This window comes from Drosophila miranda, chromosome 2, assembly GCF_003369915.1.
Source record: "Drosophila miranda strain MSH22 chromosome 2, D.miranda_PacBio2.1, whole genome shotgun sequence".
Classification (NCBI taxonomy): domain Eukaryota; kingdom Metazoa; phylum Arthropoda; class Insecta; order Diptera; family Drosophilidae; genus Drosophila; species Drosophila miranda.
In genome coordinates this window covers 22,573,864-22,592,623 of record NC_046675.1, presented here as the reverse complement: position 1 = coordinate 22,592,623, position 18,760 = coordinate 22,573,864, and the positions used below count along the sequence as shown (strand labels likewise).

General features: G+C 46.1%; 5 protein-coding genes across 8 annotated transcripts; 1 reads left to right on the top strand and 4 right to left on the bottom strand.

The window, feature by feature from the left end:
- Window positions 1-1,018: 1,018 nt before the first annotated feature.
- LOC108156935 lies at window positions 1,019-2,688 on the bottom strand. 2 transcript variants are annotated; one of them, XM_033389883.1, is made up of 4 exons: window positions 2,422-2,686; window positions 1,868-2,361; window positions 1,427-1,793; window positions 1,019-1,371 (listed from the first exon to the last, which is right to left on the bottom strand). In XM_033389883.1, exons 1-4 carry the CDS (start codon window positions 2,594-2,596, stop codon window positions 1,160-1,162), a joined length of 1,248 nt encoding a protein of 415 aa, XP_033245774.1. In that variant the 5' UTR covers window positions 2,597-2,686; the 3' UTR covers window positions 1,019-1,159. The 2 variants fall into 2 exon arrangements, with proteins under 2 accessions (XP_033245774.1, XP_033245773.1); XM_033389882.1 differs by having other exon boundaries at window positions 1,868-2,688.
- Window positions 2,689-4,817: 2,129 nt separating this feature from the next.
- Window positions 4,818-6,495, bottom strand: LOC117187384. 2 transcript variants are annotated; one of them, XM_033389929.1, is made up of 4 exons: window positions 6,226-6,493; window positions 5,672-6,165; window positions 5,231-5,597; window positions 4,818-5,175 (listed from the first exon to the last, which is right to left on the bottom strand). In XM_033389929.1, exons 1-4 carry the CDS (start codon window positions 6,398-6,400, stop codon window positions 4,964-4,966), a joined length of 1,248 nt encoding a protein of 415 aa, XP_033245820.1. In that variant the 5' UTR covers window positions 6,401-6,493; the 3' UTR covers window positions 4,818-4,963. The 2 variants fall into 2 exon arrangements, with proteins under 2 accessions (XP_033245820.1, XP_033245819.1); XM_033389928.1 differs by having other exon boundaries at window positions 5,672-6,495.
- A 352-nt stretch (window positions 6,496-6,847) lies between these two features.
- Window positions 6,848-8,482, bottom strand: LOC108156936. Its single transcript, XM_017288697.2, has 5 exons — window positions 8,220-8,482; window positions 7,669-8,165; window positions 7,441-7,615; window positions 7,192-7,383; window positions 6,848-7,122 (listed from the first exon to the last, which is right to left on the bottom strand). The coding sequence occupies exons 1-5, from the start codon at window positions 8,392-8,394 to the stop codon at window positions 6,932-6,934; spliced, it is 1,230 nt and encodes a 409-aa protein (XP_017144186.1). The 5' UTR covers window positions 8,395-8,482; the 3' UTR covers window positions 6,848-6,931.
- A 31-nt stretch (window positions 8,483-8,513) lies between these two features.
- Window positions 8,514-18,503, bottom strand: LOC108156934 (zinc finger protein 208). Of its 2 annotated transcripts, XM_033389927.1 has the most exons (7): window positions 18,025-18,503; window positions 11,699-11,820; window positions 11,078-11,643; window positions 10,752-11,018; window positions 9,842-10,694; window positions 9,227-9,778; window positions 8,514-9,159 (listed from the first exon to the last, which is right to left on the bottom strand). In XM_033389927.1, the coding sequence occupies exons 2-7, from the start codon at window positions 11,816-11,818 to the stop codon at window positions 8,623-8,625; spliced, it is 2,895 nt and encodes a 964-aa protein (XP_033245818.1). In that variant the 5' UTR covers window positions 11,819-11,820; window positions 18,025-18,503; the 3' UTR covers window positions 8,514-8,622. The 2 variants fall into 2 exon arrangements, with proteins under 2 accessions (XP_033245818.1, XP_017144183.1); XM_017288694.2 differs by lacking the exon at window positions 18,025-18,503 and having other exon boundaries at window positions 11,699-11,915.
- On the top strand, window positions 13,174-17,880 carry LOC108156641 (zinc finger protein 91). The gene is made up of 4 exons (XM_017288241.2): window positions 13,174-13,388; window positions 13,457-13,809; window positions 13,874-15,512; window positions 15,571-17,880. Exons 1-4 carry the CDS (start codon window positions 13,260-13,262, stop codon window positions 17,842-17,844), a joined length of 4,395 nt encoding a protein of 1,464 aa, XP_017143730.1. The 5' UTR covers window positions 13,174-13,259; the 3' UTR covers window positions 17,845-17,880.
- Window positions 18,504-18,760: the final 257 nt, after the last annotated feature.

Sequence of the window (18,760 nt, the reverse complement as noted above, 5' to 3'; positions counted from 1 at the left end):
TTCTACTAAGCTTTTTCTCTAGCTATTGTTTATTGTTTAGAGTTTAACTATGATCAGGTAAACTGTGTAGAAAGATGAATGTACAAACCATAAGTCATAAAATTATCTGTGCTGTAGAATGCGTTAGTGTCGGGCTCGATCTCATTTGGTGGGTATCAATTTCCAGGGTGGGATGGTAAAGGTATTCGGGAAAATATAGACGGGATCCTCTGTAGACTAGAGTATTCGTTGTGTCGGTGGTAAAGACAAGTTCTAAAATCCTACCTATGCTATTGCAAATGCTGTTTACCTGCATGAATGGAAACATCTGATTAGAGTCCTTGGATGGAGACCAGGAAATATTTGGAAGATTAAAATCTCCAAGGACGAAAATACAATCGGACAATCGGAAAATTCAATCGAAAAAGATTGAAAATGGGCAGTGTGAAGCATGTACGTTGAAAATGCAGAGGGCGTTGGGATGTAAGAGCACTATATGTATAGATCTATCAAATAGTTATAGCCATATATGGTACGGTAGTAGAGTAGCATTTGCCCATATTCAGAAACCTACGTTAATGACATTATTTTTTGGGCTACAAATATTATTCAGTTGTTCAGAAATTGTGCATGCAATCATAAGTAATAACGTATTATAATAAGTATTAAACAAATCGATTAAAAAGATAATACCTTTTGGAATCTCGACGGCCTTCAGTTTGAACTTTACTTCCTTTTCAACATTACAATTTCTATACAGATCTCTTAGTGTCCATACCATCCATACCATGCCATAGCGCTGAAGCTTTGGGAGTACAATGTTTGGAAAGATCGTAATAGTAGCTTTTTGAAAGCTTTTTCAGCAAGTATTTTTTTTTTGATACGACAATTTCGCATTCATGTCAAAGTATTCGTTTTTTGTTTGAACATCAGTTGCGTAGTGTCGCTATCTTCTGTGTTTTTTTTTCTATGGAAGAGTTAGTGACAACCCACTTCAACCCCCCCTCGATCCCAAAATACGATTGTAAAACCCGTTATCGATTTGGAGAATAATTTTAGTTTTTATTAATACTTGTGTGTGCACATTATCAAAAAAAACAGATATCATTATCAGCATTATCACACGGTCGGTCGGTTGCGTTAAATTCTATCGCAAAATGGGCATAAATTTTGTAAATTGTCATTGGCTTATTGGAGCACTGATCTCCAAGGCCCCACGGTTGAGGAGCCAGGGTAGGATAGCCTGGATATGCTTGCGGTAGCGAGGATTGGTATACAACTGCAACTGGAAGGCCTCCCCGGCCGCACTGTCGCCCACGAAGTTCTCAAAGCTGGCATTCTCCGTAGGATCCAACAGAACTGCACTCATAACTCCAGTTACAACGGAGTAACCTGGAATTGAGAGTGTTATTATGAACATTAAAGAGTTTATTATAGATTGACCTACCGAAAACTCCATATTTCAATAGGGCCAAGTGAATGCTTCGCAACGTGGGCAAGGGTTTCGTGTACTTGAGGATCTTCAAGTTCTCGATCAGACTGTCGTGGTAGAACTTGATGTAGTAATCGAATTTGCTCAGCTTATCCTCCAGTCTGGTGGACGAAAGCAGGAAGTACAACAGATCCTGGGCCACTGTGCCGTACTTGGGAATCTGATAATCCACAAGATACACCTCCTTAATCGTACCGAAGGCATCGTATTGGAACATTATGTTATTGGACCAAGAGTCTCCATGGTTCAGAACATTAAACTCTTGGGGATCGATCTTGGCCATTTTGTACATTTCATCTATGGATGCGGGAATAAGTGCTTTCTGGAATTGGCGAGGTGGGATATCAGCTATACCTTCCAGAATTACCTTTTCCAGGATTATATTTGGTTACTTACAATCTGTTCTATCCACTCCTCGTGGCCCTCGAAGGTAACACAGACCTTGAGGAATCTCGCCATCATTCCATTAATCATTTCGGTCATCATGGGCTTGCTTTCCTCCTTGAAGAAGCCCATGGTAAGTATCTCCGGATATGAGCCCTTCGTGGCCACACGCACGGCCGAGGCCGCATGCCATTGTGCCAACTTCTTCAGAACTCTTTCCGTGTGCGTCTGATCCAATCCCTCCAGACGGTTAGCATTTTTGAATCCCTTTGGGCCCAGATCCTCCAGCAGAACATAATCGCTCTTGGCTCCTTTGAAATCGTAGCTCCTGGCACCGAAAATCAAATCTACGCCCACTGCCTTGTACAGCGCCTCCATCTCGGGAACAACGTCATTGTACATCAAGCGTTCAGTCTCGAAAATGTTGGTCTTCTTCATCATTTCCTGGTAAAACTCAAGCTGATGGGGCAGCTTCACCATGTACGAAACATCCTTGGCTTTTCCATCTGAAAAAAGATAAGTTTGAAATGGAGGAAATTCACCACTCCAGCGGCAAGGGATATTACCTTCCAGCTCCACTTCGATGTTGACACGCAGCATGATCGTTGCGTAGTTTTCTCCCGCGGCAGAGCCACTGTCAGCCTTGAAGGTCTTCACTTTGGAATAGCCAGGCACCGTTGACTTGAGAACATCTTCAAATATTTCCGCATTTATCCAGGCGGGTACTTTGCTGGCAGCCATATTGTTGAAATTCGTTTCGCACAAAAGTTTACACTCGCAAATCAAGTATACGCCTGGTTGGACAGGGTTTTGTGGACTGCCGCCAGTCGGGTAGAAGCTGGTAGTTTTATATTCAGCTTTATATAGCTTTGTGTTCGCAGCGTACCGACTCTAGCTCTAGAGCTTTGGTAATTATCGGTTTCTAGCTATCATAGACCGACCACCAAAAACAAGTCGCAGATAGCCAGAGCTTTCTCTCGGTCTCCTCTCCTCTCATGTCTCTCAATAACAAAGGAATTCTCCAACCATTTCTGATCATGTATGGCATTGAATTATTTGGGGGGATACTTTCATCATCATTTTATGAATGGGGCTTATCTATAAGCGATCCTCGTACGAAATAATGCGATTGAGAAGGCTTGCCTTGTGTCCAATGAAATTTATTATAATACTTTAAATACTTTGAGAGGGGTTGGATCTAAGCCCGTTTGCCATTGCAGGATAGAATACGAGTGCATTACCCACCTGTGCTACTGTTCCTCATTTTATCAGTTGCAGATCCACAAAATATATTTTCGATATCTCATTTTTTCATTTTAATGAAACTTACTTTAGTTACTTTAGTCGTATTATTCTGATTAAATATAAAGTGAAATTTACAAAAAAGTCCTCGAGTTCCATGCCAAATTAGAGAAGTGGCATTATGCTAGCAAGGTGTTTGCTGATTGTATTACTTAATATAATAAAAGATCTAATCGGAAGTGTGTGGTATGTCGTCGCTGGGGGAGAGAGAGCTTTTAGCACTGGCGTTCATCACGTTTTGTTTTGCTACGCTGGTTCTGGTTCTCTCAAAATGATTAAATGGGTATATTAGATTTGTGGTGAAAATGGATGTGTTTAACGTCCAGAAGGTAGTGTTTCCGTCTCCATTAAGTATACATATATATTCTTGATCAGCATCAATAGCCGAGTCGATTGAGCCCTGTCTGTCTGTCCGTCTTTCCGTCCCTATGAGCGCCTAGTGCTCATTGACTTTAAGAGCTAGAGCAACGACATTTTGTATTCTTCTGTGATATGTCACTGCTACAAGTGTATTTCAAAACTTCTCCCTGCCCTCTTCCGCCCCCACAAAGGACGAAATCTATGGCATCCACAATTTTAAGGATACGAGAAAACCATCCGCAGAATCGAAGAAAAGTATTATATCTTCTAGAATGCAGAATCTATCATTATCGTACCAGATCGTATCATTATTATAGCCAGAATGAAGAATAAAATTAATTGTTTTCTCGCTCTGTCTCTCTTTAACACAGACGTTTCATGGTCGGCTTTGCCAATTGCAAAAAGTGAACGGGAAAACTAAAAAATAAAAATTAACAATCATAGAGAATGACCATATGTACCAGATTTCCGAATTTAGATCAGATCGGATTATTATTATAGCCAAGGGTAAAAATCAATTTTCGTTCGCAGCGCCCGACGACACGTTCAGACTGATTTTCTGTCTCTCTCTCACACACTTTTTGTCGCTCAATGTACTCGTCGTCTGCCGAGGGAAAGCCATACTTACAAAGTATCGGGTATAATAGTAGAGTTGCGGTCATAGCAGCAACTCACAACGTTCCCCCTCGTTTCTCTATCAAATAGTTATAGCCATATATGGTACGTTAGAAGTGTAGAATTTGCTCATATTCAGAAACGTAGGTCAATGACATGAAAAGTCTTTTTTTCTAGGGACAAATTACCAACATTTTATTTAGTTTTTCAGAAATTGTGCACGTAATCATAAGTAATAACGTTTTATAATTAGTATTAAACAAATCGGTTAAAAAGATAATTCCTTTTGGAAATCTCGACGGCCTTCAGTTTGAACTTTACTTCCATTTTAACATCAAAATTTCACTCTATACAGATCTCTTAGTGTCCATACCATCCATACCATACCATAGCGATGAAGCTTTGGGAGTACAATGTTCGGAAAGATCGTAGTAGTAGTATACGTAGTGTACTCGTAATATTACAGATGAAAGCTTTTTTCAGCAAGTGTTTTGTTTTGATACGACAATTTCGCATTCATGTCAAAGTATTCGTTTTTTGTTTGAACATCAGTTGCGTAGTGTCGCTATCTTCTGTGTTTTTTTCTATGGAAGCGTGAGTCAACCCACTTCAACCTCCCATCGACCCAAAATACGATTCACAATGACTTTTGGCAAACTGATTCGATTGTAAAACCCGTTATCGATTTAGGTTTGGAGAATAATTTTAGTTTTTTATTAATACTTGTGTATGCACATTATCAAAAAAAACAGTTATCAGTATCAGCATTATCACACGGTCGGTCGGTTGCGTTAAATTCTATCGCAAAATGGGCATACATTTTGTAAATTGTCATTGGCTTATTGGAGCACTGATCTCCAAGGCCCCACGGTTGAGGAGCCAGGGTAGGATAGCCTGGATATGCTTGCGGTAGCGAGGATTGGTATACAACTGCAACTGGAAGGCCTCCCCGGCCGCACTGTCGCCCACGAAGTTCTCAAAGCTGGCATTCTCCGTAGGATCCAACAGAACTGCACTCATAACTCCAGTTACAACGGAGTAACCTGGAATTGAGAGTGTTATTATGAACATTAAAGAGTTTATTATAGATTGACCTACCGAAAACTCCATATTTCAATAGGGCCAAGTGAATGCTTCGCAACGTGGGCAAGGGTTTCGTGTACTTAAGGATCTTCAAGTTCTCGATCAGACTGTCGTGGTAGAACTTGATGTAGTAATCGAATTTGCTCAGCTTATCCTCCAGTCTGGTGGACGAAAGCAGGAAGTACAACAGATCCTGGGCCACTGTGCCGTACTTGGGAATCTGATAATCCACAAGATACACCTCCTTAATCGTACCGAAGGCATCGTATTGGAACATTATGTTATTGGACCAAGAGTCTCCATGGTTCAGAACATTAAACTCTTGGGGATCGATCTTGGCCATTTTGTACATTTCATCTATGGATGCGGGAATAAGTGCTTTCTGGAATTGGCGAGGTGGGATATCAGCTATACCTTCCAGAATTACCTTTTCCAGGATTATATTTGGTTACTTACAATCTGTTCTATCCACTCCTCGTGGCCCTCGAAGGTAACACAGACCTTGAGGAATCTCGCCATCATTCCATTAATCATTTCGGTCATCATGGGCTTGCTTTCCTCCTTGAAGAAGCCCATGGTAAGTATCTCCGGATATGAGCCCTTCGTGGCCACACGCACGGCCGAGGCCGCATGCCATTGTGCCAACTTCTTCAGAACTCTTTCCGTGTGCGTCTGATCCAATCCCTCCAGACGGTTAGCATTTTTGAATCCCTTTGGGCCCAGATCCTCCAGCAGAACATAATCGCTCTTGGCTCCTTTGAAATCGTAGCTCCTGGCACCGAAAATCAAATCTACGCCCACTGCCTTGTACAGCGCCTCCATCTCGGGAACAACGTCATTGTACATCAAGCGTTCAGTCTCGAAAATGTTGGTCTTCTTCATCATTTCCTGGTAAAACTCAAGCTGATGGGGCAGCTTCACCATGTACGAAACATCCTTGGCTTTTCCATCTGAAAAAAGATAAGTTTGAAATGGAGGAAATTCACCACTCCAGCGGCAAGGGATATTACCTTCCAGCTCCACTTCGATGTTGACACGCAGCATGATCGTTGCGTAGTTTTCTCCCGCGGCAGAGCCACTGTCAGCCTTGAAGGTCTTCACTTTGGAATAGCCAGGCACCGTTGACTTGAGAACATCTTCAAATATTTCCGCATTTATCCAGTCGGGTACTTTGCTGGCCGCCATATTGTTGAAATTCGTTTCGCACAAAAGTTTACACTCGCAAATCAAGTATACGCCTGGTTGGACAGGGTTTTGTGGACTGCCGCCAGTCGGGTAGAAGCTGATAGTTTTATATTCAGCTTTATATAGCTTTGTGTTCGCAGCGTACCGACTCTAGCTCTAGAGCTTTGGTAATTATCGGTTTCTAGCTATCATAGACCGACCACCAAGAACAAATCGCAGATAGCCAGAGCTTTCTCTCGGTCTCCTCTCCTCTCCAATCGGCTTCGAAAAGCTTCAGCAATTCAATTGAATCATCTCTCTCAATAACTAAAGCACTCTCCACCATTTCTGATCATGTATGGCATTGAAATATTTGGGGGGATACTTTCCTCATCATATTATGAATGGGGCGATCTACATATAAGCGATCCTCGTAGGAAATAATGAGATTGAGTAAGAAAGCTTGCCTTGTGTCCAATAAAATTTATTATAATACTTTAAATACTTTGAGAGGGGTCGGGTCTAAACCTGTTTGCCATTGCAATCACCCGCTCATCTTATAAACGAGTGTTGAATGAGCCAGGGCAAAATGGCTTTGATTTGCTCCACGTAGGCTGGCGACTGAAACATCTTACGCTTGAATGCAGACGCCTCTTCCGAGTCGCCCATGACATTGCCAATATTTGAGCCCACGTCGGGAGGCATCAGAACTATGGGCAGCATCCGCTGGGCACATATGAACGCTGCAATAAAGAGATCCATCATGATTTATGATCATGACAATGAACACCCAACCCCCCATAAGGCCTTACCCCAGAGGCTGTTTTTGTGGAGATTATCTCGAAGCTGCGACAATGTTGGTGCGTTTTGTTTGTATTTCAGAAGAGCAAGGTGTTCCACCAGTTGCCGATAATAATACTCTATAAAATAATCAAACTTCTTTAGTTTGATGTCGAACTTTGGCGAGGTTATAAGCAGACAGAATAGGTCTTGTGCAGGTGTCCCTAAAAGTGGAGAAAATGTATCAAAATATTACAAAAGGGATTGTTAATATTTTTTACCATATTTAGGCAGCTGAAAGTCCACAAAGCACACATCCTCTACTTCCCCAGACTCTTTGTACTTGAACATGAAATTGTTGCACCAGAAATCTCCATGATTAAGAACATTCAGCTCTTCAGGATCGTTGGCTCCAAACTCCATATAGAGATCTGTCAGGCGGGAAGTGTAGTCGCTCTGCGGATTATCCCAAATTTAAATTTATGCCTCATCTTCGTTATCTTACTCACTATCAGAAGAAGATGACCCGGCTCAAGACCATACTTCTGCATGCATTCCAGAAAAGGGACGGTAAAACTCATGTTGAATCCTTCAATCACCTTCAGATGCTCGGGCGTAAAGTAGCTTTCCCTGAGACCCTGTTCGTATTCTCCCAGATCAGTGACTCTCTTGGCAGAGGCGGCATGCCACTGGGCCAATTTCTTCAGAACTGCCTCAACTTCGAACTGTTCCAGACCCACAGTCCTCTCAGCATTCTTGTAGCCCCTCGTGCGTAAATCTTCCAAGAGGATATAGTCGCATTTGGTTGTCATTTCTGGGAACTTCATGTGCAATGGCTTAAAGCTGGGTGAGAGTGAAGTATTGCTAGCATAGAGGGCCTCCAGTTCCGGTATTACACGATCGTACATCTCAAATTCCGCTATGAACAAATCGTGAAACTCATCATCCCCACTCTCGTTGACCAGCGGTATCTTCAGTATATAGCTGACCTCCTTTTCGCTATCATCTGCAGTGAGTTGTTAGTCAATGAGACTTGCTGATAAGCCACCTTCTCGCTTACCTTGCAGTTGCATTCCTATTTGAATACGCAGCACGATCGTTAGGTAGTTTTCCCCCTCGCTGATGGCCGCTTTGGTGGCAAAATTAGTTATTGCCTTGAAATTGTCGTGGGTCTGTTCCAGCAAACCATTAAAAAGCTGTTTATTCACCCATTCCGGGGCTGTTTGATTAGTCATTTTGTGTCTCTTCTGTCCATGCGGTGCCGTGTGCGATGTGGCCTACTCTCAAAAACAGACTGGTTGACTTAGAGACTACAATCCCACCCTCCCATTCTCAATAAATCTCACAGATTTGGTTTTTAAAAAGCTCGTTGCCTCTCTCTCTCGATCTTCCCATGGCGCGTTTGGGAAGTGATCTAAAGAGAGACATCTTTGGATCTCTATTTAAACGTAATAGATTCATGTCTAGCGACGAGCGCTGTGCATGTAGACATGCCGTCTCAGTTTGTCGGGTCGGGCAAAATGCTTGTCACAGAAGGTGCACTGGTAGGGCCGCTCGCCCGTGTGCTTCCGCCGATGGACCTTTAGCTCGTAGTGGACTGTGAAGCGCATGTCGCAGAGATCGCATTTGAAGGGCTTTTCTCCGTTGTGGCGACGCATATGGATATTCAGCTTGTTGGGCGTCAGCGACTCCAGGCCACAGAGGGAGCAGAGGTATTTCTTGCCCGGATTCCTCTTGGCCACATGCATGTCCCTTATATGCTTATCGAGGCTGGGCTGTGCCACAAAGGATCGCCAGCACTGAGGGCATTGATATCTGAAGCGTCGCCTTCTCCTTAAGGGCATGGACGACTGCTCTTGGGTGGGCGGCTGCTTGGAATGCTGAATGGTGTAGTGCTGCTCCAGGTTCTCCTTCCACATAAACTTGTATCTACAGCGGGAACAGCTGAACGGCTTCTCGTTGTTCAGGCATTGTGTGCGCAGATGATGCTCCAGCATGAGCTGAAAGGGATTAACGAAATAATTAGAAATGTCATGATTTGCACTGATGTTTAGTGACTACTCCTACCTTATCCACGGTCTTATAAATGCAATGCTCGCAGCCATACGGCAACTTGTCAAATGCGTGCAATGAATACTGATGCTCGCTCATCTCCCTTCGGCGACGGAACGTCATCTGACAGAGATCGCACGAGTAGGATCTGCCCCCCGTAGTGTCGTCTTCGCTGTCATCTGTATCCTCCAATAACAGCTCGAAGCCAGCCTCGGTGCTGATCATGTAATCGGTAATCCGCTCACTGTGGCCCAGCATAGCATTGTGACGGCGCAGATCTGCAACGCTTACAAACTGCAGATCACAGATCTTGCACTGGACAGTCTTTGGGCCCAATGGCTTGGCTGCATCGGCCAGTAATGTCTCTGCAAGAGGCAAATCTTCGCCGGTGAAGCCATGCCGTTCGACATGCTTGTGCAAGAGGGCGGGACGATAGAATGTCCGTGAGCACCAGCGGCAGGGAATAAGTTGATTCGCTTCATCCCGGTGCATCATCAGCTTGTGCTTGGTCACGGCGCTTTTATCCTGAAAGCTACGCTGGCATTGGTCGCACGGATAGTTGTCTTGCTGAGAAGGATAACACAGTAGAGATTTGTTAGATTCGGTTTAATATTTGGTCATAAATCCCACCTTGCTCTTGTGCTCGACAAGATGGGCACGCAGATTTTTTCGCCAAAAGAAGCGCTGCGGGCACTTGTCGCACATGTATCGCTTCAGAGTGTTCTGGCAGAGCTGTATAGTATGATGCTCCAGCAGCTGGAGACTGAGGAAACGCGAGTCGCACCGCTGGCAGACATGCGGAGCCTCTTCCCAGGTGTGCAGCTGCCTGTGATGCTCGTGCAATTGATACTTGCGCGGCCATCTGGCCTCCGGGGAGTCGCATAGCTCACAGGCATAGCTTCGCCTTAGTACAACATCTGCATCGCCGTCGCTGTCCGTGTCGGAGCTGTCCAGACTCATCTCGTAGCGCGCCTCGTTGGTAATGGAATAGAAGCGTCCGAAGGCACCCATCCTTAGATCGTGCAGAATTCTGCTCTTCAAACCCTCCACAGTGGACTCCACAGCCGTCTTGAAAAAGCCCTCGGCAATGCGTTCGATAGGCTCACCGTGCGCCTGGAAATTAAAATCGGTGGGATGCGACCTGAGGTGATCTCTCAGCTCACGCAATTTAGTGAATTTCCGCAGACAGATCATGCACTGAATTTCTTTCGCACCATTCGGCTCGCAGCGATGCAGATCGAAGCCCTGAACGCGACGATTGATTCGCGATGCCTTGGTGGGAGAGCCTGAGCCTGAGGCAGCGGAGGCGCGAGCAGATGTGGAGGCCAATGGTTGATTGTCCTCATCGTCCCAGTTTTTATCAGCTTCCGAATGCTCCTTGTGCTTGTGCTTGATGAGGCTTACAATGTATTTGTACGATTTGTGGCACTGATCGCACTTGTAATAGTTGTCGGTGCCGCTGTTTCCATCCTCATCCGACAGCCTTGAAATGGAAATATATCAGTGAAAAACACTAAACAAGGTATTATCTTAATCTTACTGCACTGCTTTGATGAGGCTATGGACCAGGGTATCGGTGCTGATTCTGGTTCGTTGTATGGATTTCCCGGAAGAAGCTGGACTTGCTGCTTCACCCACGTCCCTTCTGTTCCTTCGCTTGGGCCCAGATTGGATTGGCAGTTGATTGGTTTCATGGACATTCTGCTTGTGCTTGATAAGCACCATTATGTGCTTGTAGGTTTTGTCGCACTGATCGCATTTGTAGTAGTTATCATTATCATCATCATCATCGTTATGATCGTTTTGTCTATTTTCAAATTAAATATTGTCAGAAACAGCATGCATTTCTAATGGGGATCTACTTACTCCAAATTGGAAGTTTCTTGCGCTGCCCCGGCGCTCTTTTGTGTGTTTTGGTATGATTCGGAGCTCTCACCCTTGGAATGCCCGGGATAGCCGTGATCTCTTTTCTTGTGGCGATAGAGATTTGTGATATATCTGAAGGATTTGCCGCACAGATTGCACTTGTGCAGCTTTGCTGACGAGCTGTTCGCTTGACTGGCAGTCCTGCGATGCCTTAGCGGCACATCATCCTGGTCATCCTCCGTATCGCTGAAGTGAAAGACGGTACGCTTTTTGATGCGTGTGCGGACTAGAGGATCGGAGGAGCTGTTACCGACATCTGCAACCGTTGACTCTAGCGCTTCGGTTTTGATGGTTACGCCCTCGATCTCGAACAGATGTATGGGGGTCTCCCGCAGACACTCCAAGGCCCCCCCACAGCTCATTATCTGGCCCGTATCCTCCAGCTGTTGCAGCCACAGCTTGTGCGTCTGTTTCGCCTGCAACACAAAATCGTAGGCGCTCTCCAGTTTCTGGGAGCAACTGGAGCACAACCAGTGGGGCAGCTTCTCGGCCTGGACCATGGTCAACTGCAAAAACACCGTTTGTTAAGTGGGAAATTGGAACTGCCACCATTTCGCTCACCTCAATCTTCGTTAGCTCCAGCAATAGCTGATTGAAGGTCTTCTCGGCATACTTCTCCACCGGCGTCTCGATCCAGTTACGCCCATTTGCATCGCCACAGATTCTGCAGGTCCGGGTCATAGCTTAAAAAATGGATTTGATAAAGCTTCCCAACAACAATATTTTTTATCAATAGCAGCTGTTGTGCCTGGCTTAGTGTTGAAAAGCTGGTTTTTTCGATAACAGCACTGTTAGGAAGTGCAGCTGATTGCGCCTAACAGCAAAATTTTTGGTATTTTTTGGTATATTTCGGTATATTTGAAAATAATCAATAACAGCATCGATATCGAAAATTTTATAATCATCGATATAAAACCATCGATATAAAACCACCGATACTAATTTTTTAATCAATAACACCATCGATATTTATAGCTGGAATTCGTCAGTATATTTTTTAAATTAGACGGTATATTTCTGAGGGTCACACTGGGCTTGACCAAAATTTGAATTCGCCGCAGTTCGCTTTTGCAGCAATGAGTCCCATTCCATACACAAATGTTGCTAATTCCATAAACAAATGTTGCGGCAACATTTACTTGAAAACCGTTTTTTGGTCAAAATAAAATACATAAAGGTAATTAAAAGAAGCAATCTTGTAGAAAATGCATTTATCTATGATAAAGCTAAGTGGGCAAATCTATATAGCTTGAAATATAGGCAATAACCGATTCGCCGCAGTTTCGCTATTGCAACAATGAGTCTCATTCCATACACAAACATGTTGCTAATTCCATGCACACATACCCTGGGGGAAATGGATGTTATAGAATTGTGAATACGTTTGTCATCCAAGACTCCGTAGGTATCAGAATCGAGATAAATATACACAAGATACTAATAATGTACTTGAATATGTCTAAAGAATATCAATTTGAGAAAAGGTCTTTATAAATCACGTTTCATATTCATATAAAATTAACAAAATAGGGTATACAAAGGCCTACACGCAACATAGCGACTCTTTTTTTGGTGAACTTTTTCCATTAAACCTTTTTTTACAACAAATACAATAAAAGCAGAGATTAAAAACAATCCAATCTTGTAGAAAATTTATTCATCAATGGGATAAAATTATGTGGGCATTACTGAAAGATTTAGTTAGTCAGCATTATTCAATGGAATATCAAAATTGAGCAATATGAACGAATTTCCCTTTTCGTTTGCTTTGATTGACCTATTTCGCTATTTGTTTTTTGTTTGACTTATTTCGCAAAAACCTTTTTTTACGCAAAATGCAATAAAAGCAAGTGTTTAAAATAAGCCAGTCAAGTTGAGAATAGTTTAATTAATCGGATAAAATTATGTGGGCATGGCTAAATATTCTATATAGCTGGTAATATTCAGCGGAATATCAAAATCGAGGAATATGGTTTGCAATCCTTGACGGAGAACGATTACCCGATTGTAACCCATCGAAAATATTGAAAATTGAATCATTTTATCGCATGTGAAAGATATCGTGTTTCTTAAAGAACTTATATTTAAAAATATGTTTAAATAACATTTAGGGGGAGTAAAAATGCTGCCTAGCAATATTTGCCGTACGTGTGCCGTGCAAAACAGCCATTTGCTGCCCCTGTCCACTTCCTTGGACAAGTACACGAATAAAAGTTTCTATGATGTGCTCCAAGAGCTGACACAGATCGATGTGAGTGCTTGCATTTATTTATATTGCATTGCAATAAAAGAATACCGTTCGTTGAATATATTGTTTAGCCCCTGCTGGAGAATGCTGACGACAATCTGCCCCAGCATCTGTGCGCAGATTGCTTGGACAGGCTGGAGAACGCCTACGCCTTTGTGGAGCAGGCCAGAAAAGTCAATGGAGAGCTGCTGGTGCGGCTGCGGGAATGTCTGGAGGAGACCCCCATTGACATACCACAGCAGCAGATTAAAACAGAGATCGACATTGACGAGGAGCAAAGAGATTTTAGCGATTCTGGAGAGGCACAGAGGTCGTCCGACGTGGATGTGGAGTCGGCTGGCGTGTTGAGCTCCGTTGAGCTGAAATGGACGCCAGAAAGTGCCAGCGAGTATGAGAAGGCCGTCGATGCACTCTCAAACGATGAGTGAGTAAGAAAAATTAAAGAAAAAACAACTTATTTAATTGTTGCTTTACCTGTTGCTCTGCAGAGATGATGATTTGGATGAGCAGCAGCCCTATATATTGCGGCGACGTCCCCGTAAAGTCAAGCTACAGGCAGACAGTGAAGAGGAGGTCAGTACTTCAACCAACAAGCGGCGACGTGGACGTCCTCCTGGTCTGGCCAAAAGCCAGTCAAGGAATTCCGAAGGCCGTCATGCTTGTGAGGTGTGTGGCAAAACGTTTTCCTGGTTCCGGGACATGAAGCGTCACGCTCGCATTCATTACGAGAAGGCCTCGTTCGTCTGCGACACCTGTGGCAAGGGCTTTCTGCGCAAGGATAAGTACACGTTCCATCTGCGCTCCCACGAGAAGCGGGAGGCCAAGTGCCAGGCCCTCCAGCTGAAGAAAGAGTGGAGATACGCGGAGCGTTTGTACAGCTCCGGGCGACTGAAGAGAATACAGTGCAAATTGTGTGGCTTAAAGTGCCAGCGCATGCAGGAGCTCCGATCCCATTTAGCGAGTCACGTCCGCGGGGATAGTTTGTTTAGTCTGCGAGCGGACAACGATGTGGTCAAAGAACATTTTGCCAGTGTGCCATTTGACCTGGAAAAGATCAAGAAGCAAATTTGCTCGGAAATTGCCGAAGGGCAGATGGAAAAGTACTCTTCTGTGGTCAATTTCCATGGCTACGAGCTGTGCCTGAGCGATTCTGACGATGAGCCTGCCGGCGGAGACCCACCGTACCATTGTGACCTGTGCAATCTGTCGTACACACGCAAATACCGCCTGATGCGGCACACCCTGGAGGAGCACACCCAATCGCCCATTCCCCAGCGCTGCAACCTATGCAAAGTGGGTTTTGTGTGTGCAAAGCTCTTTGAACAGCACCAGCGGACCCAGTGCCAGAGCAAAGCGAAGCGCTATCGTTGCCGCAAGTGTCCGGGGCAGTTCATGTGGCTGGAGAACCTTGAGCGGCATGCCTGCTCCCATCGCAAGGAGGAGCAGTCATACAGGCAAATCATCTGTTGCTTGTGCGATGCCCAGCTTCCCAGCTTAAGGCAGCTGCGCGCTCACCTGGCCACCCATCGACATGGATTGAGTGGCATTGATCCGCAGCAGAATTCTGCCTTCTTCCGTTCTTACTATCCCAACGGATTGGGCAGCAGCCTCTCCGAGCTGAGCACCCGCATAGCTGGGGACTATGAGACCCAGGACTTTGGACGCTACTACAATGCCTGCACGGGAAGTGGTCAAGAGCTGGATCTCTTTGACTCCGACACGGAGGAGAGCGATGCAGACGCAGACAAAACGGAGGAAAAGCCGAATCCCTCCCACACCTGCCTCCTGTGTGGAGAGACTACCATTCGGCTGCTCAAGCTGCTGCAACATCAAAGGAGACTCCACTCCGAAGAGGGCACCACGTACCCCTGCTCTTGCCAGGATTGCGGCGCTGGCTTCGTCTCGAATCCTTTGCTTCAGCAACATCGCAGACGTTCCTGTGCCAAAAAGCACTCGAAATACCACTGCCAGCGATGCAATCTTCATTTTGTGTGGCAATCGAACTACGAGCAACACCTGCGATTGTACCACGACAAGGATGAGGATCAGGAGCAGTCGGAGGACTGCCAGCAGGGTAGAAAACATAAATCTTCGGCCGCCAAGCTTCAGTGCGATGAATGTGAAAAGGTTTGAGAGCTCCCGCAGCCCCAGTCGTAGCATCACTAAAATTCCCATTGTTTTCCAGGTCTTCATTTGGCACAAGGATCTCACCCGTCACAAGCGCATGCATCGCCCCCCGTCGGCAGCCCAATACGAGTGCGCCTTTTGCGACCGCAAGTTCCACCGCAAGGATGGCCTCAAGTCCCACATGCGGGTGCACAGCGAGCAGCATCAGGAGACTGTGAATGAGGAGCAGCCTTGCGTCCAATCGAACTCTACGAACAGTATTCAGAGAATGCCAGGGGAGCAGCTGGCCCAACTATGCCGTCCAAATGGCTGCAAGCAAATCCAGTGCATGATTTGCCTCTCGCGCCACTCGAAGATCTCCGATCTGAGGAATCACCTAAGTGCGCACCAATATAGCGTGTGCTTTCCACAGGAGAGAGATATTCCCAGTGCCTCTCGTTCGTTCTATCCGGAGCTGGGCACTGCCCTGGATAAACAAGAGCTGGCGGAGAGGATCATGAGCGATGTGGCCGGCGGCTTGGAGTTGGAGCGTTTTATTTCCATAACCAACGAGGCTGGCCTTGAGCTCTCGCTGGAGAGCAGTGAAACGGAAACGGATTCAGAGCAGGATGATGACGAGAGCTCCGAAGAAGCTGACCAGCAGCGGTACGCCTGCAACATCTGCCAGGTGGAGGTGAGGCGAAAGCATCAATTGTATGCCCACCAGCTGGAGCAACACCAGTGGGAGGAGGCTTCGCTTGTGTGTGCCCACTGTCAGGCGCGGTTCGTGAGTGAGACGCTGCTGGAGCATCACTACAGGACCCTCTGCCGGAACCCGCAGAAGCGTTTCCAGTGCCGAAAGTGCCCGCTCCGGTTCCGCTGGCGGGAGAACCTGAAGCTGCACGCCAGTGCCTCGCATCAGCAAAGAGGACAGCCGCCAGCTGCAGAGGAACCCAGCATCCAGGCTGAGTTCGACCTCCAGTGCGGGGAGTGCAATCGCAGCTTCAAGATGCAAAAGGATCTCACGCGGCACACGCTGATGCATGCCCAGGAATCGAGCATATATCGCTGTCGTTGGTGCGCGCGCCGCTTCTACAGGAAGGCCAATCTCCTGCAGCACATTGAGCGGCACGGCATCGGAGCCAGCCAGCTGCCCTACGCGGAAGCCCTCCTCAGTGCCTATGGCCAAGCCAATGGCCAGAAGAGCGTGGAGTGCAAAGTGTGCAGCTTGAGCTTCCCCAGCATTGCTGCCCTTCGCGTCCATCTGGAGACCACGGCGTCGGGCAGTCACCACGAGCTCTCGTCCCTGCAGAACTACTCGATAACCAACCAAATGGGATTCGAGCTGCACTTGGACGATTCAGAGACGGACGAGGAGGAGTCCAAGCCACCGGGCACGCCTGCTCTCTACACCTGTGGCATGTGCCAGCTGCGGTGTGTGCGAAAGTACGAGCTGCATCAGCACCAGCAGGCCATGCACAGGCTGGAGAAGATCCCCGACGGCTGCGATCAGTGCATTTTCAAGAGTGTCTCTCCCGATCTTATCGCGCATCACAAGCGAGTGCAGTGCCACAACCGGGAGAAGCAGTTCACCTGCGCCAAATGCGGCTACAAGTTCATGTGGGAGTCCAATCTCCAGCTGCACATGCAGCTGCAGCACGGGAAGACCGAAGAACAGGAAGATCCACCCCTGGATGAGCCCGCGGAGCAGAAAGCTGTGTGTCCAATCTTTCAGTGCGGCCTCTGCCCGAGGAAATACAATCGCAAGGACCGGCTGACGGCCCATGTGAAGAAGTTCCACAACCCAGTGGGAGGGACTCCGAGCGCCGTACGGGCTGCCATCCGGCCAACGTCGCCCAAGGAGCCGAAACGCTTCCTTTGCGCCTTCTGTGGCAAGGCTGTGAGCTCCTCCTCCAACCTCATCATCCACATGCGTCGGCACACGGGCGAGAAGCCTTTCAAGTGCGACTACTGCGAAATGGCCTTTCCGCGCTCCTCCGATCTCCAGTGCCATCGCCGGACGCACACCGGAGAGCGGCCCCATATCTGCACCGTCTGCCAGAAGGGCTTCGCCAGATCCTACAAACTTCAGCAGCACATGCGCATCCACAATGGCGAGCGGCCCTACAAGTGCACCTACTGCGACAAGAGCTTCACCCAGTCAAACGACCTGACGCTCCACATTCGGCGCCACACGGGCGAGCGTCCCTATCAGTGCGGGGTCTGTGGCGAGCGTTTTATCCAGGGCACGGCCCTAAAGAATCATCGCCTGCAGCAGGGCCACTATGACGAGGCCAGCCAAGGAGCTGCAGAGTCCTCAAGGCGCACGGTCCTAGAGCAATTTACGGTATAGAAAACAAGGATGAATAAAAATTACATCCAATTGTAATCCTTGCCGAGTATTATTACATTAAAATTGGTCTTTAGGGATGGAAAAACCTTTCTCAAAGCCCATCATCATTCGACTCGGTATATTTTTCCGATCACAGGAAGCCATGGCATCCCCAAATCGGACCAAAAATAGATAACTTACCTAAATATTTGCGGCTGTCGATGTTGGAGTCCTTATCCAAGGATCAAGGATATTTTTCCGATCACAAGAACTCATGGCATGCCCAGAACGGCCCACAAATAGCATAGAATACAAGAAATGCAAGATTGCTTCTTATAAACCATTCCAAATCAGGGAAATCATATTTTTCCGATCACAGGAGGCCAGTGCAGCCCCAAATCGGCCAACAAAAAAAAAACCAGCGACCTCCTCCTTCTGTTCGCCTGGTATTCCCGATTGTAAATTTCTCGTTTTCGGCCATTTGAGAGGTCGCTAGTTAAAGGTTGTTGTTGTAAAACAATTGACAACAACAAATTATGGTTGTAGAATTTTGCGAGAATACAATCAGGCAGGCTCCGTTTTTCACTTTTGCGGATTACGTTTTCAGCCAAAACGCTTCGTTTTAAGGTGTTGTTGTTGTTGCCCGTCCAATTTTTTTCCGAGCCAATTTTGAGGTTGGGTTAAAATAAAATTATTTATAAAGAAAGCAAAAGTTAAATTACCCTGATATAGGTGTCAAGTTTATGTTAATGCATCAATAAGTCATCTATTTTTTCCCTTTTGCAATTAAGGTTCGTTTCGTTGTATAAAATGCCGTTTAATTTAAATGCCTTTAATTAGGCCTGGCACAACGGGGACCGGAGTGGTAGACCAGAGCTGTAGGCAGCGGAGGATGTGTACATACATATGTTAGGCGGTAACGACTTCATGGTCTCTA

Coding starts and splice junctions, on each gene's coding strand:
- LOC108156935 (XM_033389882.1), bottom strand. CDS start 2,596: ATGGCTGCCAGCAAAGTACCCGCCTGGATAAATGCGGAAATATTTGAA. Junction 1,794..1,867: donor AGGAGTGGATAGAACAGATT/GTAAGTAACCAA, acceptor CGCCAATTCCAG/AAAGCACTTATTCCCGCATC. Junction 1,372..1,426: donor ATTGAAATATGGAGTTTTCG/GTAGGTCAATCT, acceptor TCTCAATTCCAG/GTTACTCCGTTGTAACTGGA.
- LOC117187384 (XM_033389928.1), bottom strand. CDS start 6,400: ATGGCGGCCAGCAAAGTACCCGACTGGATAAATGCGGAAATATTTGAA. Junction 5,598..5,671: donor AGGAGTGGATAGAACAGATT/GTAAGTAACCAA, acceptor CGCCAATTCCAG/AAAGCACTTATTCCCGCATC. Junction 5,176..5,230: donor ATTGAAATATGGAGTTTTCG/GTAGGTCAATCT, acceptor TCTCAATTCCAG/GTTACTCCGTTGTAACTGGA.
- LOC108156936 (XM_017288697.2), bottom strand. CDS start 8,394: ATGACTAATCAAACAGCCCCGGAATGGGTGAATAAACAGCTTTTTAAT. Junction 8,166..8,219: donor AATAGGAATGCAACTGCAAG/GTAAGCGAGAAG, acceptor AACTCACTGCAG/ATGATAGCGAAAAGGAGGTC. Junction 7,616..7,668: donor CGGGTCATCTTCTTCTGATA/GTGAGTAAGATA, acceptor GATAATCCGCAG/AGCGACTACACTTCCCGCCT.
- LOC108156934 (XM_033389927.1), bottom strand. CDS start 11,818: ATGACCCGGACCTGCAGAATCTGTGGCGATGCAAATGGGCGTAACTGG. Junction 11,019..11,077: donor CAAGAAACTTCCAATTTGGA/GTAAGTAGATCC, acceptor ATTTGAAAATAG/ACAAAACGATCATAACGATG. Junction 10,695..10,751: donor AGCCTCATCAAAGCAGTGCA/GTAAGATTAAGA, acceptor TTCCATTTCAAG/GCTGTCGGATGAGGATGGAA.
- LOC108156641 (XM_017288241.2), top strand. CDS start 13,260: ATGCTGCCTAGCAATATTTGCCGTACGTGTGCCGTGCAAAACAGCCAT. Junction 13,389..13,456: donor AAGAGCTGACACAGATCGAT/GTGAGTGCTTGC, acceptor TATATTGTTTAG/CCCCTGCTGGAGAATGCTGA. Junction 15,513..15,570: donor AGTGCGATGAATGTGAAAAG/GTTTGAGAGCTC, acceptor ATTGTTTTCCAG/GTCTTCATTTGGCACAAGGA.